The 14,974-nt window shown below is 49.9% G+C and overlaps 6 protein-coding genes across 6 annotated transcripts; 1 reads left to right on the top strand and 5 right to left on the bottom strand.

Annotated features, from left to right (window-relative positions):
- Positions 1-518: 518 nt before the first annotated feature.
- EURHEDRAFT_417108 (arabinan endo-1,5-alpha-L-arabinosidase) lies at positions 519-2,140 on the bottom strand. The gene is made up of 4 exons (XM_040783123.1): positions 1,600-2,140; positions 990-1,466; positions 857-942; positions 519-799 (listed from the first exon to the last, which is right to left on the bottom strand). Exons 1-4 carry the CDS (start codon positions 1,858-1,860, stop codon positions 664-666), a joined length of 960 nt encoding a protein of 319 aa, XP_040634493.1. The 5' UTR covers positions 1,861-2,140; the 3' UTR covers positions 519-663.
- Positions 2,141-2,167: 27 nt separating this feature from the next.
- EURHEDRAFT_417107 (transcription factor domain-containing protein) lies at positions 2,168-5,084 on the bottom strand. Its single transcript, XM_040783122.1, has 4 exons — positions 4,977-5,084; positions 4,775-4,918; positions 3,998-4,721; positions 2,168-3,948 (listed from the first exon to the last, which is right to left on the bottom strand). The coding sequence occupies exons 1-4, from the start codon at positions 5,051-5,053 to the stop codon at positions 2,647-2,649; spliced, it is 2,247 nt and encodes a 748-aa protein (XP_040634492.1). The 5' UTR covers positions 5,054-5,084; the 3' UTR covers positions 2,168-2,646.
- Positions 5,085-5,440: 356 nt separating this feature from the next.
- EURHEDRAFT_417106 (putative trans-aconitate 2-methyltransferase) lies at positions 5,441-6,420 on the top strand. The gene has a single exon (XM_040783121.1). It carries the CDS (start codon positions 5,583-5,585, stop codon positions 6,360-6,362), a length of 780 nt encoding a protein of 259 aa, XP_040634491.1. The 5' UTR covers positions 5,441-5,582; the 3' UTR covers positions 6,363-6,420.
- An 83-nt stretch (positions 6,421-6,503) lies between these two features.
- EURHEDRAFT_466350 (putative copper amine oxidase) lies at positions 6,504-8,666 on the bottom strand (the record flags this gene model as incomplete). The annotated part of the gene is made up of 4 exons (XM_040785089.1): positions 6,504-6,639; positions 6,690-7,660; positions 7,707-8,283; positions 8,335-8,666. The coding sequence occupies 4 exons, from the start codon at positions 8,664-8,666 to the stop codon at positions 6,504-6,506; spliced, it is 2,016 nt and encodes a 671-aa protein (XP_040634490.1).
- A 726-nt stretch (positions 8,667-9,392) lies between these two features.
- On the bottom strand, positions 9,393-11,302 carry EURHEDRAFT_417104 (uncharacterized protein). Its single transcript, XM_040783120.1, has one exon. It carries the CDS (start codon positions 11,220-11,222, stop codon positions 9,483-9,485), a length of 1,740 nt encoding a protein of 579 aa, XP_040634489.1. The 5' UTR covers positions 11,223-11,302; the 3' UTR covers positions 9,393-9,482.
- Positions 11,303-11,495: 193 nt separating this feature from the next.
- Positions 11,496-14,092, bottom strand: EURHEDRAFT_526771 (peroxidase family protein). The gene is made up of 8 exons (XM_040786999.1): positions 13,640-14,092; positions 13,057-13,288; positions 12,892-13,010; positions 12,813-12,843; positions 12,614-12,763; positions 12,237-12,557; positions 11,954-12,128; positions 11,496-11,899 (listed from the first exon to the last, which is right to left on the bottom strand). The coding sequence occupies exons 1-8, from the start codon at positions 13,661-13,663 to the stop codon at positions 11,569-11,571; spliced, it is 1,383 nt and encodes a 460-aa protein (XP_040634488.1). The 5' UTR covers positions 13,664-14,092; the 3' UTR covers positions 11,496-11,568.
- Between the last annotated feature and the right edge of the window lie 882 nt (positions 14,093-14,974).

Genomic DNA, 14,974 nt, shown 5'->3' with positions numbered 1-14,974 from the left:
AACGATTTCTTGGAAGCTGGAAATATCCCGACTGCACTCGGTGTTCGTACTTGTACGGCGATATGTCTTAAAATAGACTTCCTTTTAAAGGGCGAAGGCCCTTGAAGGTAAATTCAAGCAATATTGATGTACTTGTATGTGAATCAGAATAAGGGCAGTAAGCCAGGTGATAGATATAGATCTGGTATTTCCCGACACGATACTCCGTGTATGCGACAAACAGCCACACGGTGAGCAGACCCAAAGAGACAATGGCACCACATGAACTGTCCAAGTAATAATTATGAGCTATCACTTGATTAGGCGTATCGATGACAATGTAGGCATGTTGGTTGAGCTGGTAACGAGAGCTAATGTTAGTACTCCTTGCTCTTATGCGTACTTCGTGCTAAATGACAACTCGAATCCCGATTGGAAACTTCCCTCGCCATGTTCATTTTATATCAGAATAGATAGGCATGCTATACGATACTGAACTTTCGCAATTGAAGACGAGCTTTATTCAAGTCTTCAGGGAAGCTCGATAAAATTCAAGACATATGCTTGTACTGTCTTCTACCTCGAACAAGAATCATTGACCAAAGTCTGTCATATTCTTGGTATTCTTTGTATGCTACATGCGTCCTATTCCCCTGTCGAATCCAAGGAGCTAAATAAATGGTTCTATACCACCGGCCATCCACTGGAGAAGTCGATCGCGTTCCATCCAAAGAGCTTCTGGTTGTCCGCATAGCCAATCGTCGTATCGACATAATGATAGTAAAGAACGGGCCCAAGATCCGGGTCGGTAAAGACGCCCCTGCGAGAAGTCAGTTTCGGAATGCTATTAAACAGGTACAAAAAGCGAGAGACTTACTGTCCGCCAGGTCCATAAACATTGTCATGGCTCTCAAGAACAACTGTTCCTCCACCTGCCGTGCAGGCGGTTCCAGTCGCATCAACCTGAGGTTCGTTAGCTTAGGCCTCAAAGTGATATCTGGGCCACATACAAAGTCACCAGTGGCCGATGATGACCGGCAAACTTTGATTTTGTATTCATCACCAGTAGCCGGTCTAGATGTGTCATAACCGCAACACGCTCCAGCAGAGTAGAAAAGGTAGTAATAGTCCCCATATTTGTACAAGTACGCTCCCTCTACAGAATGATCGCCATTCGGGTCAAATGCAATGTTGTATGATGAAGAAGCAGCCTTAGTGGCAGCAGAGTTCAGCGGAGCTTGGAAGATATCTTGCCAGAAGGAGCCAAATGTGAGGTAGTAGGTGCCGTCATCGTTGAAGAGGTTCGCGTCGATGGCATTGTACGATTTTGAGGAGCTGGACGAGACTCCCGTCGCTCCATGATCGGTCCAGGAGCCCTCGTCCATCGTGTCGGACGTTGCTAGTCCGATTGCAGAGTCTTGCGAGCCGGACGTGGACACCGTATAGTAAACATGGTAAACGCCGTTGACATTTTGGACATCAGGTGCCTAAGATTGTTCAATGAAACAGCGGTCAGTTTAAATCCCAGAGACCGATGGATCCAAACAACGCCTTGGGACAGGCCTTGTAGGCGAAGACTGGAGAAGAGAAGCAGCATGAAAAGGCAGTAGAGCGACATACCCAGAGATCGTCATTACCAGCCTTGTCGATCGACGACCCATCCGGCACCACAGATCCAACAGCTGTCCACGGTCCCTCAATGGACGATGATTGGGCATACGAGATCTTATTCCCTGTTGAGAAACGGAAGTAGACCCCGTCGTCTCGTTGAATCAACCCTGGATCATGGACATTGCACGCTCCAGAACAACTGCCTGGATTAGCATATCCATGAACCTGGAGGACCAAAAGCGATATGGCGGCTGCGCAAAGGGTATACATGGTATACATTGCTGCAATGATGCGACAAAAACTAGAATGTCATAAGAGGCATGGTCGACTATTTAAACTCGTCAATACTCCTGAGAGGTCTGCTATGCCGAGGGGATCCAGTCATTCCTCAATTGAAGCGCCCAGTCAATCAACGGTGCATCACACGTTGTAGGACGCTAAATAAGCCCCTCCCATTTACCCGATAAGAAGTCAATGACATGTTATGCTAGTCTCCGGCAAATATATTGAAGCCGCGGATAAAGTAGATCCTGGGATCCATGGCGATCCACTCAGGTTATTTATAGAACACCGATACGCCAGGCGCAGTAGTTTTCCTTCTAGCTGAAGCTGTAAGAAGAAACTCAAAATTTCCGAGAGCTCCTTGAAACAGTCGTGCCGATTGTCCTGTCTTACAGTGGACTGAAGGTGCCGGTATAGAGATTGAAACTGCCGACAGTCTGGCACCATCTCATCGCAAGGGACTTGATTTGACAGAACATATCCAGAATCAGTGCGGGGTACTGTAGACTTTGAAGAAGAAAGACAGGGCTTATGATGCCGGTTAATATAACTTAGGTACCGGAGAAGATGCATCACTCGGGAATAGTCGCATAGTGGTACCTGCAGGCACGCATATCTCGCTCGTTTTAATTATCCGGTGAGACATTTATGGCTATGCCGATTGGTCTGTTCCTGCTAGGGGAAGAATTGTTTGCCCATGGACGTATTAAGGCCCGAGACTTCTCCGCCACTTCATCAGGCCAATTGACTAAAATTGCTTAGAATATACTATGTCTATAGCAGCCCAGCCATCACCCTCGTTAATGCCTCATCCTCCGCGTGAATAGCGTCTGATAGACGCACATCATTGGACTGGACGAACGCCCCTTGACTATTGCTGTTTGCATTGACCTCCGTCACAATTTGCGGGTCGAAATACAGCCCTCCCGCCAGTTCGAAGAAGCTTGTCAGGTCCTCGCAGCTATTATTTGTATCGGTTGGGAGAGTAGCCGCTGGTGTTGTAGACCAAGCTGTAGAAGGCTGCTCTGTGGGAACATTGTCTATCGCTGACTGGATATGGGGTGAAGAGGAGGTCGAAACAGGAGTGAACGTGTGTGGCGTGTGGTTTGAAATTGAGCTGGCGTGGTGAGCATGACTGCTAGAAGCCGCAACATTCCTGTTCCCCTGGTCATGAGCGCGTGGTTTACCGCCGTCCCAATGCAATGGGATAAGCTTCAAACTGCGTATGATTTTTTGTAGTCGTCGCGATGTCCGGGCTCTGGTTGATGATCGTCTCACCAAATCCACAGCTGAATAGAACTCTGGGCGACAAACCTGGCTGAAGCGGTTCGGAGCATGCAGGACAGCCAGGAACAATGCAGCTAATGCTGAAAGCAGAAAATAATTAAACGGCTCTGGACGTTGGAAGTACAGGCTTGAAACACGACTAAAACAGTCCAGCATGTGCACAGTCCTTTTCGCTGTCTCAACAGCGACAGAGGCACCCGAGAAATCCGCCTCTATGGTTTCCGTGCTCAACAAGTTCTGGCGATATACCAAGATGCGCAGCTGATTAGCTTGCAAAGCCAACAAGACCTGCTGCATCACCATGCTATCCGGAGGCGGGTCGGAGTCAGGGGTCTGGAATTGTGACGGATCAAATCGGAGCTCTGGAGGAATAGATTGAATCCACTGCTGGACCTGGAAGTCGAGATAAGAGCAACGATCGGACGTCGAAGAGCGTGGCCGGCTAGGCCAGCCCACAACTAAGCCCCAGATCTTTGTGCTCAGCCGGGCGTAGTTGATCATACAGGTAAGGTACGGGGTCGCTGCACCTGGCTCTGGAAGGTTGGTGTCCATATCCGAGTCTTGGATGGCAAATGGAAGACCAGTACCGAAGGACCACTTGCGGTCGAGCACGTAGATACACCAGAACAGACGACTGGCCCAGTTGCATTGTAGCTCACCGGGGAAGACACCACCGGTTCGCTGCCAGGTCTCCTGACGGTGTAGCCCGAGCTGCATGGACCCTCGAACCGCCAGGCCAATCTGGCGCCATGCGATGACTTCGTCGTCGCGATATGAATGAAAAATGGACTACAAGCGTTCTCTTAGCATCAGCTATGTTGTACCTTCCGCCAGCTACCCCGACACAGCTTACCAGCAACGCCAAAATCAACAACTCCTTCATATCCACGTCGGCAATCTTAACTCGAGTAGCAAACTCATCCTCCACAAAGTCTGCCAACTGCGCCGCTCTTTCACTGCGGCCGTGTGATTCTACTAGCAAGGCTGTCGCGAAGATCATTTTGATGACGGACGCATCGCGTGCAAAGAACCAGTCCTGGTCCGTTGCATTGGCCACCGCTGGTGCATTACCACCCCCACGAAAGAAGTCAACGATATACGTGCGCACGCTGTCAAGATCGACGCAGGGGTACATGATGCCCACTGATTGCTCGTAGACCAACAGAAGTCGCAGAGATTCGGCTAGTCCTAGCTCCGTGAGAGGATCCCCCGTCGTCAGAATTGCCTCTGAAGGTGACGGGCTGGACTCTTCGCCATCACTGACACTATTTCGGCGCGCAGTGAGCCCGAATTCTGCACTCGTAGGGCCAATGTACGTTGGGGATTTGGGTGGATTGAGAATGCGACCAAGCGCCGCACCGGCGCTGCTGGATGTCGTTCCCGTTCCCGAGGTTGATGCCGCAGCTGGTGTATACGCGGAAGATGGCTGGGGATTGGTCATTCTGTTGCTGTCACGATGGCCCATAACCGTCTCCATTTCGCGCATACGAGCGGCCATCAGTTGCATCTCGCGCTGGAGCAATTCGATCTTGCGGTCCACAGCGCGAAATTGCGAATCCACCCTGCCAGTGTCAATCAACACCCAACTGGTTCTAGTTGAGAATCGCAAACTCACCGGCCATCCTGCGATTCACCCACATCAGGAGTTCTGGCCGCGGCATGGGCGTTGGTCGTGTATGCACATTGAACGCCGTCGCGTTCACAGCGTGCGCAGACAATCTCACCACTACATTTCAGCTTGCGCCGCTTGCACTCATTGCTGCAATACACTAGACATCAGCTCAGATTCCATAGAAGGGAGCGGCAATACAACATACCAAGCTACCTGCGTGTATCGGGCACGTTTTTTGGACCGAGGCTGTTCCGATAAATTGCGCGGGGCTTCCGAGCTCATTGTACGTCGACACTCGGCAGATGGGTATACAATTAAGAAATATCATGCGATTGTCGCAACAATACAGAGAGGGATTCGCCCTGAAAGAGAGAAAAAAGGATTCCGGCCGATAGCGGAATTTGTTCCGAGCCTCCGAGGCTATCCAAAAAAGGAAGCCATAGTGGAAATGGCATAGCAGACATAGCAGGCATAGCAGACATTCAGTGATATAGCATTTAAGAGAGCACTGTTCTCCAGCCTTGTAGTTTCTACCATTCAAGGGCGCATTAATGTAGTCTATCCCATCATGTTCACCTTGACTTTGACGCCACTTGTATATCCGATTATCGGCCCTTCGATTAGGGACTTCACATCATGCTGAAGCACTAGAAGAACCCCGCGGCTCATCTTCTCTACTCTACCCCGGGTTTCTATATCTACAATATTCTTGTTTGACATGTTGAAGCGTATCCCATCGTTAGCAGTCGGGCGCAAATTACCGCGAGCATCATTCTCAGGTCGTCAGACACTATCCTCTTCTGCCAGAACAATGGCCCAAGCCGATTGGAGCGCCTCTCAATACCTCAAGTTCATGAATGAGAGGACCACACCAGCTCGCGACTTGCTTGCCCGGGTCCCTCTCCAGGATCCCGAAACAATAGTTGATCTAGGATGCGGACCGGGAAACTCAACAGCCGTGTTGGCACACCGGTACCCCAACGCTCATCTCGTGGGCATGGATTCATCGCCGGATATGATTAAGAAAGCACAGTCGACACTCCCCAGTCTCGAATTTACCGTTGAAGATCTGAGAACCTACTCGCCTCCGCAATCTGTTGATCTCTTTTTTTCGAATGCCGTTTTGCACTGGCTGGGAAGAGATGAGCGAATTGCGCTTATCAAGCGTTTGATGGAGTCGCAGCCATCTGGTGGCGTGTTTGCTTTCCAAGTGCCGTACAATCTGACTGAACCGTCTCATGTCTTGATGAAAGAGGTTGCCGCAGACGGCCCCTGGGCGAGCACGCTGAAAAATACCGGCAGAGATGCTTTTCAGACACCACGGGAGATTTACGACCAGCTTATTCCAATGTCATCGGAGGTGCACATCTTCAAGACGGACTACCACCATCCCTTGGAGGATCATAGAGCAATTATAGAATGGGTTCAGGGAACGGGGTTAAGACCATATCTTGATCCGTTGTCGCCGGAAGAAAAGGAAGCCTTTATTAATGAATATTTGAAGCGCCTTGAGTCTGTTTATCCCAAATCAGTTGACGGCAGAGTGCTTCTTGGTTATCCGCGGTTGTTTGTGGTGGCTGTCAAAAAGTGATGATGCATACAAGTTGACTCTCAAATAGCAAATAATAGATGATCATTCTCGCATGCTTGCATTCTCATAACCACCCAGGAATCACTAGAGGTATCTCAACAACAGTAATATTATCAACTCTCACGCATATTCAATCTCTACTCAGATATGTGCGTCCCGGCAGCAATCTGACTGTACCACACGCGACGATGCGTTCCGGCTCGACGGTACATCCAAGGAAGGATTCGCCGTAAAAAAGTCCGAGGGCCGGATGTTGAGCTGGTAAATATCCACAGGCCTGTCTCGTCAGTATCGCCTTCACAATTCGCCTAGGAAGGGACAACTTACATCACCGGCCAATCTTCCACACGCGGGTTATGTGTCAACCCAAATGAGTTCCAAACCACCACATCCGTGTCAGCGACGCGATCTCCTCGTTTGACGGCGTCTGAGACGCCGCCGATCTCCAGCTGGCTCTGCAAGGTGTAGTTCCCGCCAGCGTACAATTCGCCGTCCCGGTACTTGGTCACCCAGACGTGATGCTGAGCAAACCGCGCCCGTCTTGCTTGCACCGAGTTCGGATCCGCAAGCAATCTCTGCGTGGCCAAGGGTGTGAATTTGTACGCAACTGGTTTGCCGCTAACTGGATTCGTCCGGTGCGGGTTGGTCATCTTGACCACGCGGTTTAGATCCGGGGCTGCGTCCAACCAGCCGGCCCGGTCCACGGTGTAGTCGATAACTCGGTAGAGGTTACCGTTGGGATTGGTGGCCTCATTCATAGGCATCGGGTGAGACTCCTCCACAACGACGGAATTATCGTGTCCGTCAATAGCAGGGTCGATGCGCACGCAGAAAATATGCTGGTGATTCTGGGCAAGAACCCCTCCACTAACAACGTTGCCGTACTCGCTGGTCTTGCAGGGGTCAATGTTGACGACGTTAAGAATGCCCGTCGCACGCGACTCGACAGTGATAGCGCCGGCCTGGTCAAATTTATAGGCGAAGATGTACTCATAGTTGGCGAGCGTGATGATAAACTGCACCACCAGCTCACGACTGCGCGTGACGACGGCCCGGTCGGTACGCCAATTGCTGTGCTTCCAGCCGATACCATTGTCCTGTTCGTGCAGGCAGATTGCATTGGGCAATTTCGTTGTGCTACCGTCGGTCTCTGTAAGCAAGGCATCGAAGTACTTGATCACCCCAAGGCAATCGCAGCCAATGGACAAGTTATTGGCTGTGTTACCACCACCACCGTCACCAAAGTCGAAGGCCTGTTTGCGGTGGTATGGAGGTCGAGGGTCGGCATAGGGAACGGTCTGCAACAGTCAACATCGAGTACTCCAATCCAGAACAAGGACCTACCATCTCGCTAATAGCCAGCCGATACAGCACACTCCGTCCGTCATACCATACATCGTGGATTGTCGCACCCTCACGCGGGTTGAAGCCTACGCGGAAACGCCATTTCTGCCATTCAACCAGGGACTCATTCGTGACGCGAAACGAGGGGCCATCCGGCTGAACCACGTTCAGTGGCTTCAGATCCTTTCGCGGCCCCCCTGGCAACAGTTCAGGGACATATTCTGATGCGTTGGCGTGGCCGATGATGTCGCGGCTAAAGGTCTGGCCGTAAAGTCCATCCCCCTTGCCTCCAGTGGCCGGACGGTCCACTCGAACGATCGCTTCTGTCGCGCAGTCCATGACTGGGATTACAGGCAGCGGATAAGAGTAGAAGTTTGCGTCTTCATTATTTTTCGTCTTGTCTTGAGCGAAGATCAGGCCTTGCATGTATCGACGGTTGTCATCGGAGAGATCCAGCCCACCGTATGGCCAGGGCTCGATAACTATATCGAAACCCTTAGGGAGATCAAAGTCTGCCAGCGCCTTTTGAAAGAGAGGAGATGCCTTGCAACGGTCGACGAAGACATCGAATTCATTTCTATGGTTGTGTCAGCTAACCATCGCTTCGCAATCCTTTGAAAAAACGTACACCGTCAGTGCAGCATGGAACTTCTTATCCACAACCTGATGCTTTACCCGCCTTCGTAGTCGAATATCGACAACAGACTCGTGGTATTCAGTGGATTTCTCTCGGCCAACCACATCGTATTGGCATAGGGCCAGTCGAGAGGGCCGTGGTGTTGTCGGACTCAATCGGCCAGAGTGTTCGAGTTCCAGGAACTCCGTGAGATGGGCCTTTGGGGGCTCTGAGAGGTAGATTTCACGGAAGTAAATAATGGTATCGAGATGCGAAGCGACGACAACATCGCGAGCGACTTTGATCTCGTCTGGAGAAAGGCCTGCGAGAGGATGCAGATTCATGATTGTGGCGATGATCAATAATGTAATAATGGATAATGTGATAGAAAGAAGGTTCCTTGTAGGAGCAAAGGAATGATTATAAGAGCTTCTTATATGTATAGAGAACGAACTGGACATCCGTAGTCATCACGACTACCCGATTGGGAAGACTCGGAAACTCGGAATTCGGAACGACAGCCCGGAATACTGTCTGCGGAGACCGAAGGCCACGAGTTATCATACCACGGAAGAGTGGCTATAGACGGTATCAGGCAATATGTCTGATAGTGATAACCCTGATAAGACTGAGGTGGGATTGCGGCCGCCTATTACTACCTGGCCATGGATGACAGCAAAAACCTGCTATTCTGGAACTGCATTATTGGGTTGTGTGGGCTTTATATTGCTGGATACGAGGATAGTATACCTTGTGGTGAATTTGTCACCTGCAATAAGGGCACCGATGCAGTCAGCAGACGCTCCAATAGCTAGAACGGTGAGAGATTCCTTGAAAACAAACCATCCTGACAAGAATAAGAAGCGCGCACGTGAGGGCCTGCATAGTGATATTTGGCCACTAGGCCTTAAGGCTTACGAATCTAGGGCATGGATGTGTTCGCCAGGGGATTCGCATGTTTCGCATGTTTCGATCAGAACCTGACTCTCGGCTGAGTCTTGCACAAAGCGCAACTCGAGGGCTCAAAGTTACACTGAAGACGGCTATGGCTACGCAAGATCTACATTGCCGTTGATTTTCATTGTATGAGGCCGGGGAGAATTGCAGTCATATCTTATTGCACATGTCCCATCGTATCACGTCAATCTACATAGTCGACCTCACTCATCGTCTTCCAGTATCCCGTGCCCTGGCCAACCCGGTCTCGGAAACTGGTTTGGCTCAGTAAATTCGTCAAATCCCATATTTGCGATGCTCAAGTTTGCATGTGCTATATGTGCGTCCCGGCCGCTGAGTCGGCCGTGAAAGAATCCTCTGACGTTTCGGGCCGGTGTATTCTTGAGGATCTCTGCCGCAGCAGTGTTTGACTTTCTGGTGTAGAGAGTGTCAGAGTCCACCGCGATGACTGTCAGGTCATTTCCAGATTGTTGGTCAATAAAGAATATAGGGAAAGGTGAGGTAATTGACGTCGCGCGTCCTCTTTTATACGTGTAAACATCCCAGAAAATATCCCACATGTCTTCCAATGTTCCATCTCGCTGGCCGTCTTTCCAGGGAACATAACAGCAGTGTTTCTCTTCCCATTGTTCGAGGTCAATCTCATTCATCGTGTGGAGCTCAGCGCGAACTGCCTGGTCCTGATCCTTGGTCAGGTTATTAGTGAGGTAAAATACTGGCACCCAGTAGATACGGTCCTCGGCAGGGAGCCAGGGCGGATTGTTCACATAGAATGGTTGTTCTGGTGGATACATGAGCTCAATGGCTCCTGGCTCCTGGCTCTCTGGGATGGACGGCTTTGGACGATCTAGACATTCTTTGGCGGATAATCCCCAGCGCTGCTCTTTTATGATTACCTGCTCCAGAGATATCCACAACACAATGGCTGGTTTTAGCATGTCATAGCTCAGAGATCCGATAAGGACACGCTCGGTATTCTTAATGGGTTTCAACAGGAAGTAAATTCTTGGCGTATAGTCGTTGGCCAGAATCTGCTGCTGATACCCATCCCACAGATTGAAGAATCCGCGTCGAGACTCCACACGATGATACTCCCATGGAATCAATTGAATGGCCATCTCCTGGTCTTGGCCGCCGTATTCTTGGTGACACTTCCGCGCGGCGCTCTGCAGTGTTGATTTAATACTTTCAAGCTCCTCCTCTGCTGTTGGGAACATCAGGAAGATGTTCAGATGGCGGTTGTCGTGGTACACCCATGACGGCAACGCAATCGGTTGCGCTCCGTGATTCGTTACCCATGAGGCATCTCCCGTCCTTGAGCCGCTATTCGAGCATTCCTCCCATCCCAACCTCGCTGCTGTATCACCGGCAAACACACTTCGATTCGTGTCATGAAGCACCAAGCCGTCGTTCGTAAATATCTCGTTGTTACGCCCATTCACTTCTTGCGGTTCAAATATTTGCAGCGTCGCCACCAACTCCGCGTTTTCCTTATCTTCTCCAGTTGTGCGTTTGGCAACCACGCGAATCTCGTAGTCTTGCTGCTCGGCAGATTGTCGGATAGCAACCATAACTACAGAAGTCCAAGAGCTTTCACCCACTCGACAAGTTCCCCTGAGCTGGCGCTTCGTCAGGTCGTCCGCAACGATCAGTCTCGTCCACCCTGCGCGATGAGCCAGAATCGCTATCGCGTAAATGTTGGCCTGGCTATCTCGACATTGACCTTGGTGCGCAATTGCTTGCAGCACTTTGGTAGACGGTTTCCATGAGCGAATGCTGACGTTTTTGCCGTGCAGCGAGCGCTGGAAATGTTGGATAAGGTTCGCTTCGTCGGCTTCTTCAAGGTCCGTAAGGGAAACCAGCAGTAAATGCTCCGTTTCCTTTGCGCCTTTCTCCGCTTGAGGCAGTCCGTGATTAATGGCGAGCTGCAGAGACTGGTTCATTGTGGTTTTTGGTTCTGTGGGCGTTGATATAGAGAATACCGGATGAGTAATGATGAAAGAAAGAAATTCAGGATACAGAGATTCTCTAAAATTAACAAGGCTCTTATATCACGTGAATATCAGGCAGCAGGTGGGTCTACATATCCTATCCTTGCTGGGACTGAAAGTGAGGGTGCAATAAGAAGAGCTGAGAATACGAGCCTCAACTCATGTGACTCGCCGCTGTATAGCGGATTGGTATTCATGTATAATCATATCTGGAATTAAACAGCGGGCAAAATGTATTCATACAGAGCTCGATTAGCTATGGCGATATAGTAGCTCATATCTTGTCTGCTGTACGAGTCTACAGTCCACCACCGGTCCGGTTTGCGCCAGGGTATTGGCTCTGGATGCCGGAGAAGAAATCCTGTCCGCCCATCTTTAGGTCATCGAAGGCCGGGCACGTCATGTTCAACAATGGGGCTGCGATAGCTTTGGTGACCATCTCGAGCGGCACGGACAGAGTCTTGTACAGGCCGGAGAGGGCATTGGGACTGGCAAACTTGAGGACCTCAAAAACGAAGCAAATCAGATTGTTTTTCTCCAAGAGAGTCGACAGGTTGAGGACGCCTCCAGTCAGGTCAGAGAGATCGACGCCAGTGAAGCTGTTGACGGTTCCGGTGTTGCCTCCGATACTATGGGATCGTTATTGACTGCATCCAATGCTTAGAGCTAGATACGACACCTACCTGCCCAGCTCGGGATACTTAGTGACAAAGCCCACCGTATCGAGGTTGAGCTGCACCAATCCATAGTCCACGGGAGTCTTGTACCAGTTGTCGGGAATCCTTTCCCAACCCTCGTTGTAGGTGAAATTTCCTTCTTCTTCCTGAACTGCGAAGAAGCTTTTGACGATATCCTTGGCTGTGCCGGTTGTCAGTCATAAAAAAAAAAAAAAAAAAAAAAAAAAAAAAAAAAAAAAAAAAAAAAAAAAAAAAAAAAAACCATATACTTAGAGCAGATCCAACTTACTCAAAACTCCTTCCGGGTGCTCCTCAGAGTGATTCCGGAAAATGCGTCCCACAAACATGTATCCAGCATTACGCGCGAGAAGTCCTGTCACCGGTCCATAATAAAAGTTGGGATTGGTCGCCTTGGTCTGGTCCATCCGGATCTTGGCCCGCTCGGCCATCAAGTCCATGTCAAACGTGCCATCCGTGGACATTGCGTAGAATTCTTCGAACTTGGTCATGTTGAGAGCGTAGTTGTTTCCGGTCATATACAGGTCGTCACGCGTCAAGGACGAGTCGGATTCGACAAAGTTGTGCGTGCCGATGATACCCTGCGGATCGCCTATTGCATTGTTAGGATCGCTATATGAATGATATATTGCAGAGAATATAACACACCTAGCAGGCCACCAAGATTATCCAACAGGTTGTTGACCCGGTCGTCCTTTCCACCAATCGAGAAGCTGGGGTTCAACGAGAGCGGGTTGCCTCCCCAAACAGTGCCCATCACGGCCAGGACCGTAGCAAGATCGACGCCCATACCATACACTACCACCGTCAGAAAGTTCCATCGCAAATCTAAATCCGTGCAGCTCACCTTTGTTAATGGCCGGGATCACTTCAGCAAACTATGACCGTCAGTACCAACATTATCGCGCCAGACATGAGCTACCTACAGATACAACACCGTTACGAGGGATATAACCATGGTTAGCCAGCGCGTTGAGCCCAGGGCAAGGCCCACGCTGGTCGCCATCATCAAAGTTAGGCGCTTGGAAAGCGTGGTCACCGTTGACTGTTCCATGAGTATGTCACTACCACTTGCGGAAAGCTATACATACCATCAACGGGAGCTTTCAATGAATTCACCAGGAGACGCTTGTTCAAGCTACTCTTGACGCTTCCACCTTGGACATCGGAATAAGGACAGTTCTTAGGGATCTGGCCCGCTCCATTCATCAGCTTGTGCAGATTGTCCGCGGTGGGCATAGCATCGACGATGGAAGCGCCCATACCCAAAAGGGCCAAGGGCAATGCCGATTTCCACGCCCTCATAATTGGAAAAACGAATGACTATAAAAAAAAGAAAGAAAGAAAACTAATCAAAGGAACGACTGGTGAGTGAATATCAAAAAGGAGCGAATGTCGACAGAACAGTAGAGAACGTCATGAACGGACAGCACAGGAAGACATAAAAGCGGAGGCCACGCTTTTCAAGAATACATCAGCATCAGGAGTATTTTGATCGGGGGACTGGAGATCTACAATCTCTGCTTATTAAAGGCCCATTTTTGACTTGTCACTCGGGCATTGGGAATTGGAACGGGCCACTATTCCGGAGAGTCATTAGCCGTATCACTAGTTATAGCGGCCCGAGTTACTAGATAATGGCCGGTCTTCTATGGCCACGACGGCATACTCTACTATGATACCCGTATCGTTAGCCATTGTAAGCACAGCTCTCTCGAGAAGAGAAAGCAAATTGTACCCAGCAATGCGTGCGTTATATGGGCTTTCAGCATCCGGTGCGTCGGACCGGAGTGTTCTAGAATGTTGTTCAAACAAAATGACCCTGTATATTGCAGAATCCCTGATTCTTCAGTGAGATTACCAATCTCAGCAGATTCGGCAGTTGTACAAAGGCGACGCATCCCGATAGCCCTCCGTAGGGGGCTGACCAGCCGGATTTGATGGAAATAACTCCGTGCACAGGGCGAGTTTGTACGTTCTTCAAATATCCCAAACAGGAAAGCAGAAAATCCACCACACGGTCGTCAACAACTCCCAAAACGTCCTGACTTGTTGATCCGGACTAACCTGACTCGGCGTTGATCCACATCTAATGTCAGGCTCGTGGCGATCCACCGCGCCGTCTCGAGCCGCTCCACTGGACTAATTTAGTATGACGGGGCTGGCGGAAAATTCTCTGGCGCACGTTAAAATGAACATCCGCCTCATTCATGGCTGTCGAGCCCGATCGAGAATACTCTTTGTCTCCTAATGCATGACTAACCTCGTAAACCTGGACCATGCACCGCATATATTCAATCTGGTTGCTGGGAGCGTTCCCGATAGAGCGTTGGTGGAGCGCTATTTGTCGACAGCATCGATGTCCTCCTGGTCTGCTTATTTGCGTATATTAATACTCTCCAAATGAATTATCACATATCAATCCGTCAAACTGGTAACTCATATTACGTGTTCATACCTTCATTTCCCAGGATTGAGTATGCATAGCTGCACAGTATTTTTGGCAAAAGATTAATCAATCGATCAACAGCTTTGCCACTTTAAATTGAAAATCATTGTGCTCTATATTCTGTAGTCGTCATAGCGTGAGCTTTCCGGTCTGGCAGAGAAAATATAGGTCTGGGGTAACGGGCATGCTGTACTGTGTAGATCGTTATCGCCTCCCTAGCACTGCTAACGGCCAAGACATTGATGACAGCTCGAAATTACATGTTCCCGCTGCTGTATGTTCCCCCTTTCTATTTCCAGTAGCATTCAGGCAAACTCATATCTGATGAACTAAAGTAGCGCCGTAAATCCAATAGAACGCTGGTGGAAAACACTCGGTATACCTCTGGTCCGGGCAAGGCGCAATCTCCGGTAAGCCAGCCTGCACGGTTCGTGGGAAACTGCAAAGCTTGTGTTTTGAGTAATCATTTCCGTTGGCCCGCCATAATATGCAGATAGCGTGAAGCATGGACCGTCTTTTCTGGTATGTGCAGAGGAGAACAATACCAAGTTTGCCGGCCG

The sequence above is a fragment of the Aspergillus ruber genome, assembly GCF_000600275.1.
Source record: "Aspergillus ruber CBS 135680 unplaced genomic scaffold scaffold00043, whole genome shotgun sequence".
Classification (NCBI taxonomy): domain Eukaryota; kingdom Fungi; phylum Ascomycota; class Eurotiomycetes; order Eurotiales; family Aspergillaceae; genus Aspergillus; species Aspergillus ruber.
The sequence above is the reverse complement of the archived record's forward strand: the minus strand, read 5'-3'. Positions and strand labels throughout refer to the sequence as shown.

Coding starts and splice junctions, on each gene's coding strand:
- EURHEDRAFT_417108 (XM_040783123.1), bottom strand. CDS start 1,860: ATGTATACCCTTTGCGCAGCCGCCATATCGCTTTTGGTCCTCCAGGTT. Junction 1,467..1,599: donor CTGGTAATGACGATCTCTGG/GTATGTCGCTCT, acceptor GAACAATCTTAG/GCACCTGATGTCCAAAATGT. Junction 800..856: donor GTTTATGGACCTGGCGGACA/GTAAGTCTCTCG, acceptor GACTTCTCGCAG/GGGCGTCTTTACCGACCCGG.
- EURHEDRAFT_417107 (XM_040783122.1), bottom strand. CDS start 5,053: ATGAGCTCGGAAGCCCCGCGCAATTTATCGGAACAGCCTCGGTCCAAA. Junction 4,722..4,774: donor GGTGAATCGCAGGATGGCCG/GTGAGTTTGCGA, acceptor TGACACTGGCAG/GGTGGATTCGCAATTTCGCG. Junction 3,949..3,997: donor TGCTGGTAAGCTGTGTCGGG/GTAGCTGGCGGA, acceptor GAACGCTTGTAG/TCCATTTTTCATTCATATCG.
- EURHEDRAFT_417106 (XM_040783121.1), top strand. CDS start 5,583: ATGGCCCAAGCCGATTGGAGCGCCTCTCAATACCTCAAGTTCATGAAT.
- EURHEDRAFT_417104 (XM_040783120.1), bottom strand. CDS start 11,222: ATGAACCAGTCTCTGCAGCTCGCCATTAATCACGGACTGCCTCAAGCG.
- EURHEDRAFT_526771 (XM_040786999.1), bottom strand. CDS start 13,663: ATGGCTAACGATACGGGTATCATA. Junction 13,011..13,056: donor ATTGAAAGCTCCCGTTGATG/GTATGTATAGCT, acceptor CTCATGGAACAG/TCAACGGTGACCACGCTTTC. Junction 11,900..11,953: donor AAGTATCCCGAGCTGGGCAG/GTAGGTGTCGTA, acceptor ACGATCCCATAG/TATCGGAGGCAACACCGGAA.